This window comes from Lutra lutra, chromosome 17 (assembly GCF_902655055.1).
Source record: "Lutra lutra chromosome 17, mLutLut1.2, whole genome shotgun sequence".
Lineage (NCBI taxonomy): Eukaryota > Metazoa > Chordata > Mammalia > Carnivora > Mustelidae > Lutra > Lutra lutra.
In genome coordinates, this window is record NC_062294.1 from 12457601 (window position 1) to 12481308 (window position 23708).

At 50.6% G+C, this 23708-nt stretch overlaps 1 protein-coding gene across 1 annotated transcript in view; it reads right to left on the reverse strand.

Annotated features, from left to right (window-relative positions):
* PDPR (pyruvate dehydrogenase phosphatase regulatory subunit) overlaps positions 1-23708 on the reverse strand; it is a 37333-nt gene that overhangs the window by 8147 nt on the left and 5478 nt on the right. The window contains 16 exon segments of the mRNA XM_047712394.1: positions 2762-2851; positions 4177-4271; positions 6788-6900; positions 7351-7499; positions 7854-7987; positions 8172-8327; positions 10112-10236; positions 11333-11525; positions 12988-13137; positions 13843-13960; positions 14968-15071; positions 15074-15088; positions 15769-15932; positions 16029-16110; positions 20631-20764; positions 21908-22195. Of these exon segments, the coding sequence (XP_047568350.1) occupies positions 2762-2851; positions 4177-4271; positions 6788-6900; positions 7351-7499; positions 7854-7987; positions 8172-8327; positions 10112-10236; positions 11333-11525; positions 12988-13137; positions 13843-13960; positions 14968-15071; positions 15074-15088; positions 15769-15932; positions 16029-16110; positions 20631-20764; positions 21908-21978 (1893 nt within the window). The 5' untranslated portion in view covers positions 21979-22195.

A 23708-nucleotide genomic window follows, 5' to 3' on the forward strand; every position in this document is an offset into this window, starting at 1 on the left:
CAGTAACGGAAAGAAAGCCTAAGGCTGCAGGTAATGCATCTAACATCAGGAACAAGACAGAGATGCCTAGGATCCCTATGTACGTAAGACTGGACCCTGAAAGTTCCAAGGACTCAACTAAAAACAACTATAAGAAAATTTAGTAAGGAAATAAAAAATATAAAAGAAAAAAGTGGCTTTCATTATCACTTTGGGGCGCCTGGGTGGCTCAGTTAAGGTTAAACATTTGCCTTCAGCTCAGATCATGATCTCAAGGTCCTGGGATCGAGATCTGATTCGGGCTCCTGGTTAAGCGTCTCCCTTTCCCTCTGCCCATCCCCCAACTTGTGCATGCTCCCGCTCTCAAATAAATAATAAAATCTTTTTAAAAAATAATAATCACTTAGAAGATAATGGAACAAAGATACTCCTCTCATTCACAATAGCAACAAAATATTTTAACACCTATATGAAGAAAACTTCCAATACCTCTGAAAGGTCACCAAAAAAACTTAAATAAAAACTCAAAGGCTTTCTTTTTTAAGATTGAGCACATCATGTCAGTTCTTCCTAATGTATAAATGTAATATAATCCAAAATCCATCAGTGTTCTTAACTAGATAACTATAGTTTCCAAGGGGAAATAAGAAAACATGAATGTTTTTTCCCCAGAGTTTTCCAAGCTATGGTGGAGGATAAGCACAACCAAATATTACAATATGTAAGTGATCCTGATCATGGATAGACTAAGGGAACAGAAGTCCAAAAATAAAAACAAGTCCAGAAATAAATCCAAAAACATAGAGGAATTTAGGATCCGGTAAGGAAGGAATGTCAAATCAACTGGTTATCCATGTAGAAAAAAAAGTCTGATCCATATCCCATGAAGTACAACAGCAAGAGACACTGCAAAAGGATGGGGCATCGAAATATTTGAAAACCCCACAACCCCATACAACAGAGCAACACAACTATAAAAGCACCAGAGGAAAGCCGAAAAAAATCTTATAATCCTGACACTATACATCAAACTCTAGAAGGCACAAAAGACCAACTCAATTACATAAAATCAAAAAATCTCTGCAACGTATGAAACATTCTCATATTTTTTTTAAAAACCTGTGTGGCAAAAAAATGAAAAGACCAATGATAAACTGGGGGGCATCTAGGTGGCTCAGTGGTTAAAGCCTCCAATTCTTGGTTTCAGCTCAGGTCACCATCTCTGGGTTCTGAGATCAAGTCCCGCATCGGTCTCTGTGCTCAGTACCGAGTCTGCCTGAGACTCTCCCTCTGCCCATCCCACAGCTTGCGCACATACTCTAAATAAAATCGTAAAAAAAAAAAAAAAAAGACAAACTGGGATACACCTCAACAGCAAGGACTGATTCAGACAATGCTTAAAAACTGGTAAACAGACCAATCATTCATACAAAAGTGCACAAAGATTATGACCAGAACATTCATTCATGCAACGTTTATTAACCACTTACTATGTGCCAAATACTTCTCTAGGTGCCTAGGATATAAAAGTTAAAACAGATAAATAATCCTGCCTTCAGAGAACTTACATTAAATAAAGGTAATCTGATGAATGAAATAAATAAAATACATTTTATCAGATGGAAAGCAGAGAGGGAGAACCAGGGGGTGGGGTGGCTGTTGCGCCCCATTAAGGCCTCATCCAGAAGATGCCATGTGAATGCGACCCGAAGCAGGTGTGGCTCTGAGAGCCTCCCGATGGGGGAAGGGCATACCAGGGAAGGGGAAGAGCCAAGTGCAAAGACCCTGAGGCAGGAGCAGCAGCATGGTCAAGGACTGGCAAGGAGCGGAAGAGGCAGAGAAAGGATAAGGTCAGAAGAACAGGGTGGGGGAGGGGCAGGCAGGAGTGCACAGGTCCTACAGATGAGCTTTTACTTGGAAATGGGTTCTGAAAAGTTGCTTCATCTCACAAAAAAAGTGAAGAGTGTGCTGACAACGCCGTACCTATCAGCCAACGTGTGAGACAGAAGCGCTGGGGCGTGCGCGTGCACGGCCCGGGAAGACACCGGTACGCAGAGCGGCTTATAACAGCAAAGGCCTACAAGTGCTACACCCACAAACGTCCATCGGTCCCAGACTAATCACGTAAATGATGATTTGACGATGTGATGTGAAGGAAGACTCACCACTGTTAAAAAATAAAGAGGAAGCTCTTCTCTTTAGGTACTGACCCGGAAAGAGCTCTACGATTATTAAGAACAGCCATATGCTTCCATCTGTGTTTCTAAAAAAGGGTTATGGTGTCTTTGAACTTATCTGCATATGCACAGAAATCTCGGACATGACCTAGAAAAAACTAATAGCTGGGTCACTAGTGGTGGTTGCTGGGAACTGCTCAGGTGGCACTAAATCCTTCCTATAGGTTTTTTTTTTATTTATTTTTTAAAAGATTTTATTTATTTGACAGAGATCACAAGTAGGCAGAGAGGCAGGCAGAGAGAGAGGAGGAAGCAGGCTCCCCGCTGAGCAAAGAGCCTGATTCGGGACTCGATCCCAGGACCCCAGGATCATGACCTGAGCCGAAGGCAGAGGCATTAACACACTGAGCCACGCAGGCGCCCCTAGGTTTTGATTTTTAAACCATGTAAATGTATTTCCTCTTCAAAAAAGTAAATACCTTAGTTCAAAATGTTGAAGTCCCTCCACTGCAGCCTATCTCAATTCCCAAGGCCCAGCTGGAAACTCTAGCCCTGCCAGTGCCCAGCCCGCGTGGGGAAGCCGGCACCCTCCCCGGGAGGCTCACCTCTATGGGAATATAAAGCATGAATCCCGGCTCTCCTGTGTGCGTCATGCTCATCACCCGGATCCCGTTCGCGTAGCCCACGCTCATCTCCTGTGGAAGCAGAGGAAGCGGTTGAGCACAGGCACTTCAGAGGTCCTGAGCACCCGGCGCTTGCGGAGTGACGAACACCTGAGGTGAGCCCCTCTCATTAGCTCTGCGCCTCTGATCCGACAAGGGGCACATGTGAATGAAAAATTCATCCTCCAAGTGGTCTGTTTCCAAGTACTGGGATCACCAGGAATGGAGCAGAGTCGCTACAATCTCTCTACTCAGGAGTGTCGCCACTGCGGGAGGGCCAGCCAAGCTGCTGGTGGGAAGTGGAGGCAAAGTCTTTACAAGCAAGAAACATTTCTTTTCACAAAGCCCTGCTGAGGATTTGTTGTAGTCAGGGGCATCTGGAGTGATGAAGACCCGGTCAATGTCTTCTCCAGGAGATCTGGCAGCCAAGTCCCGGGCACCTGCCCCACAAGAGGGCACCTGACGACCACAGAACGTGGTGCACCTGCTACTCGGGTCAGAGGCTGGGCTTCTCACCCTCAGAATGTGTTTATGGAGCCTTAGTTACCTAACGGCCCTCTGGCACCATTGTTGTTCCTATCATGGAAAGTGCTAGGTCCCGATGGCAGTGGAGCAAACTACTCCCCCAGGGAGCCCAGAGGACGCGCCGCTCTGTAGGCTCACACACGTGGACCGCTCGTCAGGAAGCAAGCCCTGCAGGGAAGGGCCTGCTGACGGCTAACGGCATGAGCTTTCCGTTGCCTCCATTCTGCCACGGAAGAAAAGGAAAACTGTACTGTCAGCAGCTGGATCCCAGCTTGGATCTGAATTTCGAGGAGCCTCTATGAGTAACTGTCCCACGGCTGTTGGTTACAGGTCACCAAACCACTGGTCCGTTTAGACCTCGCTTACCAGCATTCAGTTCCCACTTGTTTTACTCAGTTATCAGTGGCTACTGCTGCCAAACATAAGGAACATACAGAAGCCGCTCACCCAGAGATACCGCACAGACAGAAGTTACTCTGTGAAGGGGAAGGGGAAGCACAGAGAATGCGGACCTGACCTTAACCAGCATTTTTGGCATCTGTGTAATAATGCTCTAACTTAGACAATTTAAGCCACTGCTACACAAAGCAATAAATACATAGGGCTGATACTCAGAAAAGTTAAATCCACTTTTAAAGATACCCTAATGCTTACTGAATAAGGAGACTTGGCAGGGTGAAAAATAAATGAATTTACTGAGTCATTTTGTCTGCTTGATGAAAACCACAACACCCTTTGTGGGCATCAATGCTATAGTAAGAACATGTAATTGCCATCACTATAAAACAAGTATTCCCTACCCACTTAACAACTAAAACTTTATTAGCACCCACCTTGCAAAACAGACTTGGGAAGTGGTCTGGAGTCATAGGGGCATAGGACAGCTCAGACAGCACATCCACAGCTCGAGGACCGATCAGATTGAGGGCTAAACGGAAAGGAACGAGAGATGCCAGTCCAGGTGACAGCTGGGCCAAAGAGAAAAGTCTGTTTTGGACTTGATCCCTTGCTGCCAGGCCTGGGCATTAAGACTATGACAGCAACCCTTTGCTTAGGCAACCCAAGGATGGACAGAAAGAGAGTCCCTCCATTCCGACAAACACACCCCTCCTGACAGGCCTGCTAAGGCAGCTACTGACTGCTGGCAACAGCGCCCAGCGAGCTGCTTCCTCTGCCCGGGGCGCTGGGAGACAACCCACAGCCGCCTCTGCAGGGACAATGGGATCGTGAGACCACGTCCTGGCTGACGACAGGCACCCACTGCCAGGCCTGGCCATGAACTTGGTGCACAGTTCCCACTGCCTCCCTCTTCCCAGGCTGCTACATGACGGGAGGAGCCCAATCCCCGATCTACACCAGGAAGACAGCCCTGAGAAGAGCTGCCCAACCAGCCTGGAGTCCATCATGTGACAGCAGCTTGTGGGAACTACACACCAACCACCCTCAGGGGCTAGAAAACAACTCTGGTTCTACAGTCTGCAAGTCTGGTAGCAAGAAGGAAAAAAGCTGCTATGAATTGGCAACGAGGGCCTGCTGGGGACGAGGGGTGGGTGTCGGTTAAATGGGGGGTTGGCAGGCATTAAACCTAGAATGAGCAGGTAGAAGGAGGGGCTGCTCCCCCACAGGACTGCTGAGGAGGAGACAATTAAGTCATCTTTGGGGCGCCTGCGTGGCTCAGTCAGCTGAGTGTCTGCCTTTAGCTCAGGTCATGATCCCGGGTACTGGGATTGAGTCCCTCATCGGGCTCCCTGCTCTGTGGGAAGCCTGCTTCTCCCTCTCCCGCTCCCCCTGCTTATGCTCCCTCTCTCACTGATTCTCTGTCAAATAAATAAATAAAATCTTAAAAAAAAAAAAAAAAAAAGAAATTAAGTCATCCTCAAAAATTATTCACTCACTTAAAAAAGGTAACAGGAAATTCTGAGGAAAAATAATACATCAGCAATAAATTAAAAAAATACCGTTTGGGACACCTGAGTGGTGCAGTGGGTTGGGCATCCGACTCTTGATTTTATCTCAGGTAACAATCTCAGGGTCATGGGATCAGGTCCCATGTTGAGCTCAGCGCTCAGCATGGAGTCTGCTGATAAACAAAATCTTTTTTAAAAAATTGATTTATTTGACAGAGAGAGACACAGTGAGAGAGGGAAGCACAAGCAGGGGGAGGGGGAGAGGGAGAAGCAGGCTTCTTGCTGAGCAGGAAGCCTGATGTGGGGCTTGATCCCAGGACCCTGGGATCATGAACTGAGCAGAAGGCAGACACTTAATGACTGAGCCACCCAGGTGCCCCTGATAAATTTTTTTTTTTTTTGAAGATTTTATTTTTATTTATTTGTCAGGGACAGAGGGAGAGAGTGAGCGAGCACAGGCAGACAGAGAAGCAGGCAGACAGAGAAGCAGGCAGAGGGAGAAGCAGGCTCCCTGCTGAGCAAGGAGCCCGATGTGGGACTCGATCCCAGGACGCTGGGATCATGACCTGAGCCGAAGGCAGCCGCTTAACCAACTGAGCCACCCAGGCGTCCCCCTGATAAATCTTTTAAAGGAAAATTTATCTCTTTTAGAGGGAGTGTGAGCACACGATGGGGAGGAGGGGCAGAGGGAGAGAGAGAATCTCAAGCAGACTCCACAATGAGCCTCACGTAGGGCTTGATCTTACAACCCTGAGATCATGACCTGAGACGGAATCAAGTCAGATGCCCAACCGACTGTGCCACCCAGGTGCCCTGTCAGATAGATACAGAGAATCTTTAAAAAAAACACAAAAAACGGGGCGCCTGGGTGGCTCAGCGGGCTAAAGCCTCTGCCTTCGGCTTGGGTCATGATCCCAGGGTCCTGGGATCGAGCCCCACATCGGGCTCTCTGCTCAGCGGGGAGCATGCTCCCCCCCACTATCTCTCTGTCTGTCTGCCTACTTGTGATCTCTGTCAAATAAATAAATAAAATCTTAAAAAAAAAAATACTACTGGGGTCCCTGGTGGCTCAGTTGTTAAGCATCTGCCTTTGGCTGAGGTCATGATCCCAGGGTCCTGGGAATGAGCCCCATGCTGGGATCCCTGCTCGGCAGGAAGCCTGCTTCTCCCTCTTCCACTCCCCCTGCTTATGTTCCCTCTCTCACTCTGTGTCAAATAAATAAATAAAATCTTTAAAAAAAAAAATACTATTCAAATGATTTACCCATTCATTTAACCAATATCTGCACTCCTCCATGCTGGCCGTAGGGATACAACAGCAAACAAAACAAACCACAACTAAAACACAACTCAGTGCACACCGCACTGACAAAAACCTGGGTGTCAGAGAGCGATGCTGTGCGCCCAAAGAGCCTCCTGCATGCCTCTGACTCTGATCCCCATTTCTGAATGTCAAATAGAAAGAAGGCAAATGGAGAAGACCCATCTGGACAGGCTGGCCTTTCCCTGCGCAGCCGACCCCAGAGGGCCCGCCTACCGGTGTATTTCCAGGTGACGTCCTCCAGAAGCAGGTTGCTGTCTTCTGGCATGTGTTTCTTAAGCCAGGCCCAACAGTGGACCTGCTGGTCGGTGGGGGAAATCATGAAGAAACTGAGAGGGAGACAGAGAGTAATCAAAGCCAGGCAGCTGAGAACGGCTCAGGAAGCAGGCAGATTAACTCATGTCAAAGCAACCCGTGCGCAGAAGACCTGGCTTTCCGAGAGGGCCGGCAGTGCCCAAGCCCCGGATCTACCAAGTGAGCATAAAACAAGACCTGGGCTTCCCGTTGGTGCCGAGATAGCAGATGAGACCAACTACGGTAAGCAAGCATCTCCGCCCCTAGGGTGACTCCTCTGTTCACAGCGAATTTTATTAATCTGGGGGTTTCTTCTCCTTCCCTTGTGATTTCTGTCTGTACTGCACTGCCAATGACCAGGCCAGGACTGTCTGAAATCTCTGTGTCCTGGGTGTAAGCGGGTTTCCTGGAGCCCAGGGCCGGGTGCCAGGCTCCCCGCATGGAGTCGTGGTGCCGTGGGGGGCGGTGGGGGACGTGGGCCTCACCTGCGCTTGCTCAGGCGTGCGATACTGCAGTCATTCTCATAGCCCCCACCCTGGTTGAGCATGCCGGTGTGCACGATGTGGCCCACAGGCACGTCCAAGTCGTTGGAGAAGAGGTACTGAAGGACTTCCAGGGCCTGGTCCCCGGTGGACTGCCGGGTTAGGGAACAAAGCAGAGAGCGTGAGCACAAAAGCCTGTGGCCGGGTGACACTGTGACCTGCTGAGGAGATTCCCCCCATCATCCCCCAGCAACGATGCCTGTGGTTTTACTCCACCGCCAGAAGCTCCGGAGAAAGCTAGCTTGATTCAGATGTTAAGTGGGCCTCTGCAAGCGGATTACAACCCAGAAACAGCTCAAAATTTGGAGAAATGCTATAAGACAGCTAAAACACCAAGATATACCAGAGTTCTTAGAGAAGCAGTTTTAAAGTGACAGATGAAAAACGGGGCATTCGACGAATACGCAAAGGTTCCTAATCTCTTCTTTTGGTTCCCAAGCACTCACTGTCATTTCAAACTTCGTGAAAGAAGACATGTCAATGGCGCACGCAGCTTCCTTACAGCACTTGACCTCGGACTCCACAATTTCAAACCAGTCTGGCTTATAGAACGTCTTGCTCTGCTCCAATGCCAGGAGGTCTGTGGACCAGAAAACAACAAGAGAAAAAGAGAAAAGGAGATTTTTTATATCGTGTGGAGCTTAGTAGAGCGTGACAGATTTTGTTTATTCCTCTAGGAACATGTTCTAGCTATAATGCATTTTAAATGGGTTTTATTGGCCCTTAGGACAAAAAGGAACAAAAATGAAAACAGGCCTTCTTACCCTTGTCCGGTGGCACAAAGTACTTGGGCCTCTCAAATCCATGTTTCTCCATCCACCTGGCTCCTTGTGCATCCAGCCGGTCATAGAGAGGGGAGGTGCGTAACTGCCTCCCGGTCTGGAAGTCCCAACGGGGAACCTTCAGATCGTACAGCAGAGCTGGAATAGATAAGGACGGTCTCTGCCAGACCAAACCACAGGGCGGAGAACACAGCATCCACAAGGTTCAGGACTTGCTCTATGCACAATAGCACGCTCTTCGGGCTAACGGGGCCTAATATGGACCGGTGCCCAGTGCTACAGGCTGGCTCCAAAAGAAAGGGGGATGCTGCAGAAGCTGTGCTCCTCCCCCACAGTTAGACGGCTGTGAGCCGCAGAACACCTCCAGGTTCAAATCTGTAGGCAGAGTCGATGGGAGGAAGGTCCGATTTCCCCAGCAGAGAGGAAGGCTGCATCGCCACAGCACACAGCAGGCAACAACGTGTGAACACATGGCGTGTGCTTCTTTATGGGGCCAGAGTCCTGAGCCCTCAGAACTGCTACAGACACCTCTAACATCTGACCCGCTTCCGAAGTGAAAGGGCACAGAGTATACCCTGATTTGGTGGCTGTGATATTGGACGGGTTGCAGAGCCCTGGCCCAGTGACATAGTCACATGACAAAGCCAAGGTCAGAATTCATGTCTCCTAGTGTCTAATCTCCGACAGCAAGATGTGAAAACAGGCAGCAAGAGTGTGAGCTCAAGTCCTAGTACAGAGAAAACCTGACCCTGTGGCATGCCACACAAGAGGGACAGCGGGCTGCAGAGGAGGCTGAGAGATGCAGAGAAGGGACCCACGCTGGTTGCCTTAACTTGTGACGGTGTTTCAGTCCCCTCTCACATTTAAGGTCCTACTTAGTTTCCCCACTTTCTATTGTGCCTGCGATTCCTGTCATGTGAGAATCGGAGGTGGCCACCATAAGTGTCACATCATCAAGGAGAAACTAAAGCTCCATTATAATTTGCACAGGTTCTAAAGAAACTACGGCTGGGGAAATCAGGACTTATGGCAGTTCATCATTTTAACCAAAATCTCTGCTAAAATAAAGAATCTTAGTAGCCACCCACACTGCTGCCAGGCCCTCTGTCTCCCACGACCGTTCCCTGCCACAGGCCAGAAGTGAGCACATAGATGCTAATGGTTAACCAAAGGCCTCATCGTGAATGGGCCCCCGACCCCCCACCAGTACTTAACAATTCACTGTTAATCAAGACTGCTGCTCAGAGCCAGTGCAGAAACTTGGCTGTGAGTATAAATATGCCCCAAATATTTAGGAATATTTTGGCAAACTCTCAGAATAATAGTTCCTCAGTATAGGACAGTGAAATGACAGTCTGATTTGGTTCAGTTTCTGATACAAAAGCTGACTCTGAGGGTTTACTAGAAAATAAATCAGAGACAAGGTACAGTAACAAGTTAAAACGAAGAGGCCTTCAAAGCTGGAGGGAAGACCAAGGAGAACAGAAGCGTGTGTTTTATTTTTACATGAGAAGTGGTCTCCTATCTTGCTAGCATGTAACAGTTAATGGCAAAAATCACTCAGAGAAGCCTGAAGCTTTGAGAATAATGTGGCAAATTCTCTGCCTTGGAAACCAAATCATGGTCTCAAAGATCAAGGAGGGAGCGAGAGCAGTCACCTGGCATGGGAACTTGGCAGGCGCAGTGGAAAGCAGATGACACTAGGAATCCACATGGAAGCCCTGTTCTTTCCTATTCCCAGAGGTAAATAAAAGACAATATACTAAAGAGAAGGTTCTGTAAATATCACCCAGGGCCTAATGCCTCAACCAGACATCAGAAGCCCACTCAGCAATTATTAAACAACTACCCCTCAGAATGATCAAGCAGGCCCCAGGGCAGACACCTTCAACAAGGCACCGCCGGGACCGAGCTCCACTCACGCATGACTTCCATGACCCGGTGACGCAGAAAGGTGCGGCTGCTCTGGAGGGCTCCAAAACGCTTCAAGTCCAGTTCCCAGATGTTTTCTGATGGGTAACCGTGCACCATCCATTCAGCGAGGTACCTGTTTAGATGTGGGGGAAGTTGCTACACCTCCCATGGGACACTCTCCTAACTGTATGAGGAGCAACAGCCAACAGAAACAGCCCGTCTTGCCACAGACTGGTTGAGAAATTCTGGGCAAATCCCTTAACTTTTCTGAACAAACAAACACGGTCCATCTACTGCTCTCAAAACCGCTGTGAGAATTTTAACTCTAGTAAGATTCCCTAGAAAGTGCTATAAGACAAGACACATCTGTGAAAAAAGGTGAAAACAGAGATGTACTCTAATTTATCCATCCAGTGGTTTTTTCCTGGAAAACCCTCGGAGGTTATACACTATCTGACCATATCTCAGCTCCAAACACTTTGGGTAACTCCTCTTCCCTGTTTTCAGAGCCATTCTATAAGTCACTCAAGAAAAATGGCCTCATCAATAAAAAACAGATCAATAAAATCACATCAATAAAAAATTTCAGAAATTTGTGGTAAAATACACAGAACATAACAGAACATAGAACAAAACAGAACATAAAATTGTTTTCCTGTGTGAGGTTCAGGGGCAGTACGTACTTCGACAGTGCCGGGTGGCCGCCACCACCACCACCTCCTGAACTCTTCAACCTCCCAAACCGAAACTCCCTCCGCGCAGCCAGCGGCCCCCTCCGCTCCGCTGCCCCAGCCTGCCAGCCGCCCAGCACTCCAAGGAGCTCAGAGAAGTTCAACCACCCAGTGTTTGTCCTTTCTGACTGGCTGCTTTTAATTAGTATGTAATTTTTTCAAAAGACTTGTATTACTCAGCATGATCCTCTGTCTCACAGCACTTACTGTTTCCAAACTCAAATGCACTCGAAGGATCAACATTTGTAGCCACTGCAGGAGCCCAAAAGTACATCTCACACTCTCCCAGACTAATTCCAAAGGAAGGGTTCACGAACACTGTGCACAATGACACTTCCAGAATATGCCACAGTGATGACCTGAGGGCACAACTCTCCGATCACGGGTACTCCTCACTGTTAACGTGCCACACTGCCTACCCCGGGACGCGCCGCAGGAGCACAAGTGACTGTAGGAAGGAAGCACCCGGCAAACGGGGGCAGAGCAAGGAAGACTTACCTCCCAGCCCCTCCACCGAACGAAAGGCCGCCAGAGTTCATTCCCGCCAGGACGAAGTAGCCCCGCACCGAAGGAGACTCGCCCATGATGCACCTCATGTCCGGGGTGAAGGTCTCGGGGCAGTTCACCAACTTCAGGATCTCCAGGGTCTCCAGGTCGGGCATGCGACGCAGGAGGGAACTCAGCAGGGGCTCTGAGCCGTGAAAACAAACCCAAACACAGTCCTCAGCTTTAGGGGATTCAAAACCTTCCGACTCCTGCTTCCCGACTCCCTCGTATCACAGAGAACCTCCTGAAGGAGGCTTTCTCAGAAGAGCCAAATGGCCTGAGTCAGAAAGCAGAAACCATGCTGGAGTTGAGGGACAAACCTATGAAGTGCTTGGCATAAAGACAGAGAAAAAAGACACTCGTTAGAAAGGCGAGGAGCTGTGGAAGGGCACACAACACACAAGAGGACAAGTAAGATCTCCAAGGGACTGGTAGTTGGGGAAAAGCAAGGATTTCCCAAGCTGGAACAGCTACAAAAGACAGGTCACCAGCCTGTTGGAAAGTCAGCCCGGCATCTGGGAATTACTCCAGGGGACAGTGGCAACAGATGAAACCAGACTGAAGCTGGCAGGTGGGTACACAGAGGGTTCTGTATACTATTCCTGCACTTTTAAAAGTCTGAAATCTCCCATAATAAAAAGTTTATTAAAAAAAAAAAGTCCATTAAGGGTGGGAGAGGAAACTCTACATTATACACCATATCTTTGGAATCTGGGCCACAGGACTGTATTAACTATCTGTATTTCCTTTTAGTAAGGAATAAAAAAATTACAAAATCAAGGGGCATATAAATACTGAATCACTGTGATATACACCCGAAACTAATACAGTGTCATAGGTCAATTCTTCTTCAATAAAACAAAAACCAGCTAAAAGGGACACCTGGGTGGCTCAGTCATTACACGTCTGCCTTTGGCTCAGGTCATGATCTGAGGGTCCTGGGATCGAGTCCTGAATTGGGCCCCTGCTCAGAGGGAAGCCTGCTTCTCCCTCTCCCACTCCCCCTACTTGTGTTCCCTCTCTCGCTGTGTCTCTGTCAAATAGATAAATCTTTTTTTTTTTTTTAAAGATTTTTATTTATTTATTTGGCAGACAGAGATCACAAGTAGGCAGAGAGGCAGGCAGAGAGAGGAGGAAGCAGGCTCCCCGCTGAGCAGAGAGCCCGATGCGGGGCTCGATCCCAGGACCCCGGGATCATGACCTGAGCCGAAGGCAGAGGCTTTAACCCACTGAGCCACCCAGGCCCCCAAATAAATAAAATCTTAAAAAAAAAAAAAAATTCTAAAAGACTGTATTAACAAAAAGATTCTGCTTTCTAAAAATTTAATTTTCCAAGCTGCCTACAAAAGGTTCCCTCCTAGCCTAGAATTTTAGCAGTTGTTTTAGGTACAGTAATAGGCCAGAAGTCCCTTAACCAAGATCTTTGTCCCCAGAATCTGCTACCCTGTAACCACAGCCTTCGACAGGCAAACTCTGTAGGCTACCTTCTGTGAGCACCTCATGGGGCTGTTACAAAGATCGAAGAATGAACTCTTCTTGAAAATGCTTTCAAAAAGACAGCATCTTAGACAACACGGGGCATTACAGTTATCCCCTAGTTTGCACACCAAAGTGATCCCAGTCTTCCTGCAGATTCTGAATCTCCAGCTGGTTCTTGCCCTCAGTGAAGATGGGCTTCGGGTTCTTCTCAAAGCCCCCAGACAAGATGCCACCCTGCCAGTTCCGGATATAAATCCTTCCGTCAGCATCCACAATAGCTGAGGAAGAGAAACAACAAGGGAGTGGGGGATAGAAGGTTTAGAGGGAGGCCAGCTCTCTAAATGCACAGAAAAAGCAGAACCCAGACACTCATTATTAGCTTTATTAGCCAAAGAGCATCCAGGGAATGCAGACCTTTCGAGGTCATGGGGGAGGACCTGCCCCTCTCAGATTCACAGGGGACACCGTTTCTCCGATCAGTTATCTAGAAGCTCTGACTGGTGCTCGCAACCGAACTATGGCGCTGCCGCAGTGCCGCAGGAAAGCCTAGCAGAAAAGGGGGGACCGCAAGCCCATTCTTGGGGTCGAGACCTTCCAGATGATGTCAAGCCCTCTCCTGTGGCACTCGGGGCCACAGAGCAACCGGACTGGAGCTCACCTAGAAGCCCTCTACAGTGTGCGCCGTTCCAGTCAAAACTCTAGGTTACACTGCAAATATTCTCAGCCTGGACCTCTGTGTGGGGCTGCAGTCAGCTTACAAACCAACCAACCAAAACACTGCTTCGGTGGAATGCCCATTTTGTCCATCCTTTCATAAAGAGTCCTTAGAGAAAAGGTAGAACTGGGTCGGCCTCCCCCGTAACATGCTCCAGAAGAGACGAGGCTCTTCCGAGCACTGTCTATCCTGAGGAGGAAAGTCTTCTTTTTCAGAAGACAGGACAGTGGCAAGGAAACAAGATTAAAAACAAAGTGTAAGTCCTCACTTGGTGTGTTGCTCTGCAGAGGGGTCTCCAAGGGGCGAGTCAGAAGGTAGAAGTGTTCGCAGGCATGTAACGGGATACTAACCGGCTCCTCGTTGGACAGACCCAGCTCGTATGCCCACTACAAATGGACAGATTGATTGGTGGGTGGGAAGAGGAAAAAAAGACAAATGAGCATGTTCAGCCGCTTGCCAGAGCTTAATTTCAGGTGGCCTGTGTGTGCGCTTGCCCCAAGGTCAGGTGTGGGAAGCCAAGGTGCAGCCTGCTTTAGTTACGTGGGCGGGGGAGCAACATGGTCCTGTTTAAACCATAACAATTAATTTTAGACCAAAGAACGAGAGATTTAGCAACTCATAAAAGGAGCTCATTGGGGGGCAAGTGATGCCCTTGTAACAAAACGCCTGATACCGCCTGGTACCTACAAATCCCAGATTCTGTCATCTGTGACGTTTGCAAGGCAAAAAGCACCCCAAGTCCTCTGAAGATTGTAGAGTGGGAGGCAAGGGACCAATCTGCCTTAAAAGTAGAAGCAGCTTAGGGTTCTGAACCGAATCCACACTCCCGACACAAAAAATAGCCCTGTGCTTTATTTGCTAGGTGGCAGGATGAAATGAAACACCAAAGGAGACCCAACGCCAAGGATTTCTGTCAATGCCCGACCATTTCGCAGACTTCCTGGCACCGATTAACCCAGGGTGGCGGGAGGAAAAGGTCACCACTGGTGCTCCTCTCTGAGGACTGGCTAGAGGCCTCTGATTAGAATAAAGAGTTCTGGGGCGCCTGGGTGGCTCAGTGGGTTAAAGCCTCTGCCTTTGGCTCAGGTCATGATCTCAGGGTCCTGGGATCGAGCCCTGCATCGGGCTTTCTGCTCGTCAGGGGGCCTGCTTCCTCCTCTCTCTCTGCCTGCCTTTCTGCCTACATGTGATCTCTCTGTCAAATAAATAAATAAAATCTAAAAAAAAAAAAAAAAGAATAAGAGAATTCTGAGGTTTCTAGTCCAAACAAGGAACAGGTAGTCCGTGATGACTGCTGAATCATAACTGTATTAACCTTACATCTCCATACCTAAAATCCCAGAGGTAAGAGTGAAGTGAGAAAATCAGTGACCCAGTACAGTTGCTCACCTACCTGACCAGCACAGTTGACAAAATACTGGCACTCGATCTGTCCTTTATCTGTCTCCACACCAGTAACTTGACCTTTCTTGACCATTACATGAAGAACACTGGTCCGTCATAGATCTGGACACCTGTTCCAAGGTAAAGAAAGTTGATGCATCCATCCACTAATGGCCCAGAATTAAGGTCTCTGTAGCAGATTCTCAACCCCTGAGAAACGCTGAAAAAGCTACATCAGTGATTTATTAAAAACAAACAAACAAACAAACAAAAAAAACCAAACTCCCAGGAACCACATCCTGAGACTGTATCAATGGGCCTTTTCCAAGACTTAAAACAGCGGGCAACTTTAGTACACAACTCCATTCCAGGAATCATAAAAGGGGCAGGGGAGAAAAAGTTCAAATAAAGCACCTTAAATCCTAACGCACCCACACCATGAATCAGTTCATCCAAAGAGCAGAACACCGTAGACACTAGTTAGTCTTCCCCTCGTTCATTCCAACCCCAGGACACAACCAGCTGTGGATTTAGTCCACTTGTGTCTTTTGACCTTGGAGCTTCTCATGTTCTTGGGGGTGGGGGGAGTCCCATAAGCCTGAAGTGCACTGATCAGTACTAAAAGAAAGCAGTTCCTTAGAACTTTATTAAGAAAAATGTGGCCCTGAGGAAACATTTATTAACAGATAGTACATTCAAACAAACATTCTAAGAGGCAATGCTCAGAAATGGAAGCTGAACTGGTGTCACTGCCAGTTGTGAGACACCTTCTTATGTAACCTCTTCCTTCCTCACCCAGAAACCTGCTTACCATTTTGGGAGGCAGCACTGGCCAGGGCAAGAGCCACGTCAGCAGAGGACACCACGGCGTCCTCAGGAACATGCATGGCCCCCACCAGGTCGTGCACGTTGAGGAGAGGGTGAAGTTCGGCGACTTTCTTGGGAGAGATGATCTCAGAAGGGATGCCTATGACACTGCCGCAGAACACAAGGGGACAATGACATGCATGGCCCTCTGGCAGAGGTCAGTCTGACAGGAGCATCAGGACAGGCTTCTAGCCTCATACGTACTTCAGCCTTGAGTTGATGCGCTTCAGGGAGATCAGCCGGTCCTGAGTTTGGGCCAGAAAGACCGAGCCCGTCCTTATGTAACCTGTAAGGAAAACCAGCCCAGACTGAGCAGCCCAGGCCTCCCGCAGGGGTCAGGGGGGCAAGCCCCCTAGACTGTAAGTTCGAAGACCAGTGAGGGGTCCTGGCACCACCACCACCCAGACATCCTCAGCTAGGGTTTTGGGAGGATCGAGTTGGATTTTCATGTACATCTTAAATAATCACTCGTAAAATAAAAATGAGAGATACTGTTGCTACAAAGCTTTTTGAAAGGGAATGTACCCCAGGACCCATCTCCTTCTTCAGTCTTTTAGCCTTTCTCCCCGTGGTTTTGGTGGGAGTGTGACCCCGATGCAGGCCACTCACAACACCGGTGCCCAGGGGCTGGGCCCTCCCTCTCTCACTGCAGCACAGCCAGTGGGCTCAGCCCACCAGACCCTCCTGGGTGGGATACTGGGTCTGGAGCAAGCGGGTGACTGGCTGGAGGCCGGTCATCTCAGGAGCAGCAGCATCCTGGCCAGACGGGCCCCGTTTCAGCTGAGGGGCTGCCTGCACTGGGTTCCCCCTGGTCCAGCCTCTATGCTCCCTCCTCCAGCTGGCAGCCTCCTGCCAACTCGACTGGCTCCCACGGCCTTCCGACAAACTCCCTTCTGTCCAAGTTGGCCGGGGTCAATTCCTGGTCTTCGCAGTCAGCATACCTGACACAACCCTGATCGCGCTTGGGTCAGTGACAATCTCCCTAACATACTTCACCCTCAGTTCTGATGATGAAAAGCTAAATCAATCAGGCCATCTTTTTAAAAGACGGCACAGGAGGATCTCTTAAATATATTTCTCGTCTCTTTTGATATCATCAGGTAAATATGCCCTTCCCTGACACGACAAGAATGTCTCAGTTCAGAGATTAAATTTCAGAGACTGGTTTTTAAAAACTGCAGACAGACCAGGCCAGTGCGGTGATCGTGGCCAGTGAGGGGGCTGATCACACGGAGTCTCACCTGCAGACAAGGCTTTAGCAGTGACTCCCCACTCCCCAGCAAACAGTCCCCCGGGAGGACAGGGCCGCTGTGCACAAAGCTGCACATCACAGCACACGCATGAGGCCAAACTGCGCTCTTCCCAACAGAACCACCAGCCACAACAGTCTGTCACTGCTTCACAAGCCTCCCTGTCCACTGTCTTCCCACAGAGGACTTTTAAAGTTTGGTCTAGAGCTTCCTGACATAAAATGTGCTTTATTCCAGGTTTGAAGCCATAACATAGAACTGCTCAAGTCTGGTAAGAGAAGGTAGACATCTGATATTAAAAAACAAGTCAGAGGGCGCCTGGGTGGCTCAGTGGGTTAAGCCGCTGCCTTCGGCTCAGGTCATGATCTCAGGGTCCTGGGATCGAGGCCCGCATCGGGCTCTCTGCTCAGCAGGGAGCCTGCTTCCCTCTCTCTCTCTCTGCCTGCCTCTCCGTCTACTTGTGATCTCTGTCAAATAAATAAATAAAATCTTAAAAAAAAAAAAAAAAACAAGTCAGAGAAGAAATACAAATGGCCAATAAACCTAAGAAATAATATTTAAGTGGTAAAGATGCAAACTGGAATCTGATAACTTTTTCCATCTCTCATATAAGTAAAAATGAAAATAATACCCAACGTGGGGCACCTGGCCAGCTCAGCTGATAGAGCACGCAACTCTTGCTCTCAGGGTCATAAGTTCAAGCCTCACGTTGGGCAGAGAGATTAGTTAACAAGAAAGTAGAATGAAAACACCATATGTAGGGGCGCCTGGATGGCTCAGTGGGTTAAAGCCTCTGTGTTCAGCTCAGGTCATGATCCCAGGGTCCTGGGATCGAGCCCCGCATTGGGCTCTCTGCTCAACAGGGAGCTTACTTCCTCCTCTCTGCCTGCCTCTCTGCCTACTTGTGATCTCTCTCTGTGTCAAATAAACAAATTTAAAAAAAAAAAACCACCATATAGTACTGAGGAGACGCTGAGGCAGTAAGCGCGCTCACACACTGCTGGTGACGGGTAGCTCTTTCGGGGACAGATCTGGCCATACCTATCAGAGTTGAAAATATGAACGCTTTTTGCTCAAATCATCAACCTTCTAGAACTCTGTCTTTTAGAAATAGCAAGAAAAAACAAATGCAGCCTACAGGGATCTGTACTGCATCACTCCAACAACCAAAAAAGGATACTATGAACGTCAGGTAATGGGAAGTGGACAAACCAACAGCACAAACTGGGGCACCCTCCTCTGCGGTTATGAAAGGCAGACTTTTTTTAAAAGATTTTATTCATTTATGAGAGAGAAAGAGCAAGGGCGTGCGCATGCAAGCATGAGTGGGAGAAAGAGACAGAGGGCGAAGCAGGCTTCCCGCTGAGCAGGGAGCACAACCGAGAGCTCAATCCCAGGACCCCAGGACCATGCCCTGAACTGAAGGTAGATGCTTAACAGACTGAGCCTCCCAGGCGCCCCAAAGCACTTATTCACATGAGCTGCCTCACAGAGCCCTCCATAATACGCTTTAATGATTATTAAACATATATTTGTATTTAATGAAACAAAAAAAAAACACATAACAAACAATTCCTGATACAAAAGATGGTACGAAGAGCATATGATGAACTGATAAACACCAACAAAAGGTAAAGCAAACTTTGGAGACACGAGATCTGCATGGACTGCCTCATCTGAAGTAGTGACGTGTCAGATTAGTAATGGAGCAAAGACACCCCTCACGTAAATGCACGCTCTCTGAGGATTAGCGTGTAATATCCAGAAATCCAGCTTGTACACAGGTCACGTGTCTTCATTTAATGGCTCAAAACCAGTCCCCCGACTGACCCCCTGTGCATCCTGCCGGGTAACAGAATTCTCCGTTGGGGACCCCACGTCCCCTTCCGCTGCACCACGGCTGAACCGCAACGGGGGTGACAGACTAGCGTGACCCCTGGACCCTCCCCGGCCTGACTTCCTTGCTGCCCTGCAAAGCATCAGGGACACACCAGGCCCAAAATGTGGTTCCAGGAAGGGACCCAGAACTCAAGTGAGATGAACTTCCCTTACAGACAAGAGGCCCACGACCCGGGTTCCTCTCGCATCCAAGCAGGTAAGCGACGCAGGGCTCGGCAAAGCACGAGGAACCGAACCCGGGACCGCAAGTCGGCAGTTCCGGCTCGGGGGCCCCCGAGGCAGACCCTCTCCCGACTCCAACTCTGCTCCCCACCCGATTCAAGTACCCGTTGCCCCCACATTAAATCCAACCAAAAGGGACCCGCTCCCCCCCGTCCTGCACGCAGCAGCCATCCTCCGTGACAAAAGCAGAGGTGGTGAGGAGCGGGGATGCCTTTTACTATCTTCACTCAGAGTCCGCGCCGCTCCAGGGGAAGCCCGGCCAAGTCTGAGGACACCGTGGGCGGGTGGAGAGGGGGACACCAGCCTCATCCACTGGGCAGAGGGCCACGGCCTCTTCCCTCCCCTCCTCCAGCTCCTCTCCTGGCATCTCCCCTCTGCACAAACACAGCCACCCGCTCCCAGTTCCCAGACGTTCAGGCTCGATCCAAGATTTACACGCGAGGGGACGCTTCGCCAGAGTAGGAATCCTGTGAAGGGGAAATGCCATAAAACCTCAGCCTGTCGTCAAAACTCTGAGTACGTCAACTCTCACCTTCCCAACGACAGCCGTGTCGCGGGTCACATAAGCGCTGAACGGGCAGCGAAGGAGACCATCCGCGGTGCTTACGCTGCGACCCCCGGCAGGGCCGCGTCAGCGGGCAAGCACGTCAGGCTGCTACCGACCTCGCCAGGATCGGCCTGGAACCATCTGGGACTGAATTATGCGGGTCTTCAGAAGAGCAACCCTGACGGACACGGGCGCCCTGAATTTTCAGCTCTAGACCCCGCTGCTCCCCCAGGACAACTCCCGTGGCCACCAAACGGTTTCATCAGCCCCTGGGCTTCCGGCCGGTACGTCACCTGACGACACGCAGACAGACGTGCCTCTACCTTGTGACCGTGTGGGGCTGTCCCGGGGCTCGGCCCTCCCCTTCTACTTGCTCCGGTTATACTTAGCTCGCGACTCCCTGGGGTCTCTCCCCTTGACCACACACATGAGGGGTAACCTACTGTTTAAGCTCTTTGGTCAGAAACAGCCTTCAGAGCAACTGGGCAGGTGCCGCGGCTCAGAGCACGATGTCACCATCACACACCGAACCGGGAGCAAGTCCTCGGCGGCTTCGTTCAGGAGCCACGTGTGGCCACTTGCTAGACTTCAGTGAGTGAAGTCACTGTAAATGGCCCAGGGAGCCTTTCACATCCTGAGGATGACAGGCTCTGGAAAGGATCTGGGGTAAGGACGGATCCCCTTGACCGGCGGGCAGGGAAACGGGACACAGCGCAACACGCTGACAGACTCGCACGAGGAAAAGACCCCGACGAGTGGCAGTGCCCGGCCTGGGACTCAAGCCCTGACCACCGAACCCACAGGACGATGCGGCGCCGGGCACAGACGGCCCGGAGCCCCGGAGTCCGCGCCACAGGCTGACCTGCGGGCGGCGGATTACCTGCTTACCTGTCTGGATGCCCGTTTCTTGCTCTAACTGGTGGTAGAGCTTGTTGGAATAGTCTGCCATCTTCTGCTCGATGGTCAAGTGCCTGGCGGTGCTCAAGATGCCAGCACAGAACCTCGTGGAGCCAGCAGCCAGCCTGCAGGATGCATCCAAAATGCCATGAGGTGGACTCACTCCCCCAGCGGGACGGTAGCTAAGTCGGAGACCCTCATACGGCATCGTCCGTCAGCTGAGAAGGCGGAAGCCACCTCCCTATCCACCGATAGGAGTGGCACCGAGCAGCCCGGAGTCTCCTCTACGGCGGGATACTCCACACGGGCACAGAAAAAGGAACGAGAGAAAGCTTTTCTGCAACAATATGGAACAACCCTAACGAGCAAGGCAAGGGGAGGGACGCTGTTTAAGGTGCGCTACCAACCTGAATAAAAAAGTATAAAAAATAACAAACGAATGCCCAGGTACACACATCCGAGCTGACCGATACAGACGCGCTCATATGCGCGGGGAGAATCTGGAACGATACACAAGGAACTTAACTTGCCTCCAGCGAGGGAAACTTCCAGCTAGAATCGGGGAGGTGGGGGGCAGATTTTCCCCTGTACACTCTTTTACAATTTTCATGGAGTCAGGTACATGTATTGCCTACTCAGAAATAAATACAACAGACGTGTTAAAGGTCATCCACTATCTGGTAGGCAACAGCACAGAAAGGGGACATTCGGGGAAAAGTGAGACAGCCTGAACAGAGCACGAACCTCAGTTAACCAATGCGGCACCCGCCGGATCCATGACATTCTACCGGGACCCCACTCCGCAACACGCCTCCTGGACCGAGGCGCACGGGCACACCGCGCGACCTTCGAGACTGTTCCGTCCCTTTACCACTGCACTCGAGTGCGTGAGCCCGTGAAGGAAAGGAGCAGAGACCCGCAGCCTCTTCCAGCTCGGCTCACGGAGGAAGCTCCCGAGCCACAGGGTTGGTGTTGCTGTGGACTACAGTGGAAAGGACAAGACGGCGAGGTGCGCCGTGACCCTGAAATGAAGCGCGCCCTCTCAGGAGACCTGCCGTGCTGGAACTGGACAGCTCGCTCTGAGCCGAAGAACATGGGCATAATCATCGCGAAACCGTGTCCAGGAGCCTTTCTGTGGCTCTTCTCCCGCTACTTAGTGCCAGTCATCCTGGCTACTGCTGGGCCCGTGTTACTGGGAGGGGAGGGGACGAGGGGAGCCCGAGCAGTGGGTGCAACGCAGCCCCACGCCGCGTGCGTCTGCTCCTTACCTGCCCTGCTCCAAAAGGACAATATCCTTCCACCCCATCTTGGAGAGGTGATAGGCCACGGACGTGCCCATGATCCCGCCACCGCAGATGACCACCTGCGCCTGGGTGGGCAGGGTGACGGAATGCGCCTCGGCAGCCGACGCGCCGCTCCTCCCTGACGACCAGTTCCGCCATCCTCGGCCGGGCCTTTGTCTTCGGACCGCCGACAGCAACCGGAAAACATCCCGTCTGTCGCCAGCTCGGGGGTGTGCTCTCACTCGGCTATGGCGGAGGTCCCCGACATTCACTCTAGACGGAGAAAGTAGCCAGATTTCATTCCCCCGTACTCCGTGCTCAGGATTACTGAGAAAGGGAGAGGAGGCGACAGAGACCAGCTAGCCACGCTTTCTGCCAGCGTCTGATGCCCTGCACAGTTCCAGATGCTTCGCCAGCTGTAGAGACAGCAGGGGACGACGACAACTTTATGCAACTTTCATTAGAGACACAGAGCGCAAGGGGGCGTCGGAGTGTCTGTGAGGGTGCCCACGGCAGGGGCGGCCCATACCCAGATCAAACAAGGAGCAGAGCCAACGTGCTGGAATAACTGAAGTCATATGCCAAATAGGACGGAAGGGAACAAGGGGACATTGGAAAAGAGACCTGATGGTGACAAGGAAACAGCGGGCTGCGTCTTCGGGACAGAGGCACAAGCATGTGCAAAGGCCCCAGTTGGGGGGGGGGGGGTGGTGAGCAGACCTTTAGAAGTCCCAGCACAGAAAGGAGGCCAATGTGCCCACAGCATGATCAGCGGAGGGGACCCACGACAAGGCCGGAGAGGCAGGCAGAAAGCGAGGACACACAGCCCTTGGATGCCATCGTGACGAGCTGGGATTCTAGTACAAGTGCAAAGGAAAATATTGAAGCAGGGAATGAAATAATCGGATATGCTTTTCCAAGACCAGTCGGGCTCCACCGTGGGAGAGGACTAGAGGACAAGAGGAAAAGCAGGGCTGGGAAGTGACCGCCATAGTCCTAGAGGGAAGGCACGGAGACTCAGAGCAGGATGGTGGCAGTGGAGTCAGGGCAGTGAGTCCAGAGCAACTGGACTGTTCTGGACGCGAAATGACAGAACTGAGTTGCCAACGAACGGGTTGTTAAAATGGGGCAAGGGGAGAAATATGGATGATGGCAGAGTTTCTGGGTTAAGCAACTGATGCCACTTACCACACTGTGAAGGGCTAGGGATGGGGAGGGAGGTGGGGAAGGAGAGTGAGCGGGAGGGAGGCTGTGAAGGGGCGCAGGCAGGCCAACAGCCACCCTACGGGTTAAACGCAAGACGCCTGGCGGGCATCCACGGGGAAAGGACCAGCAGCAGCCAGACATGCAGGCCTGAAGCCAAGGAACAGCGCGGGTATCTGGAGACCCAGCATGCTGAGGAACAAGAAGGACCCTGAGGCTCCCCAGCAGGCAGAGCTTGGGAAGAGGAAGAAGTACCGTGCAGAGGACAGAGCGCTGGGGAGACGGACAGCATCCAGACAAACAGACATGGTTCAAGAGACAGAGAAGGAGCTGTGGCGAGGCAGAACGAAGCCTGGGCTGTGGTGTCACAGAAGCCGAGAGAGGAAAAGGGCTTTAAGAAGCTGTTCCCTACGGAAGGTGCCTGAGGGTGCAGCACGATGGACAAGGGTCTGCTGGGACAGCAGAGGTCCTTGGTGTCCCCAAAAAGAAATTCCCAGGGGAGTGCTCGGGATGAAACCGGGGCCACAGCAAGCTCCCGAGCGAGGAGATGAGGGAGTGAGGACCGCTCCTTCACTTGCTGTTC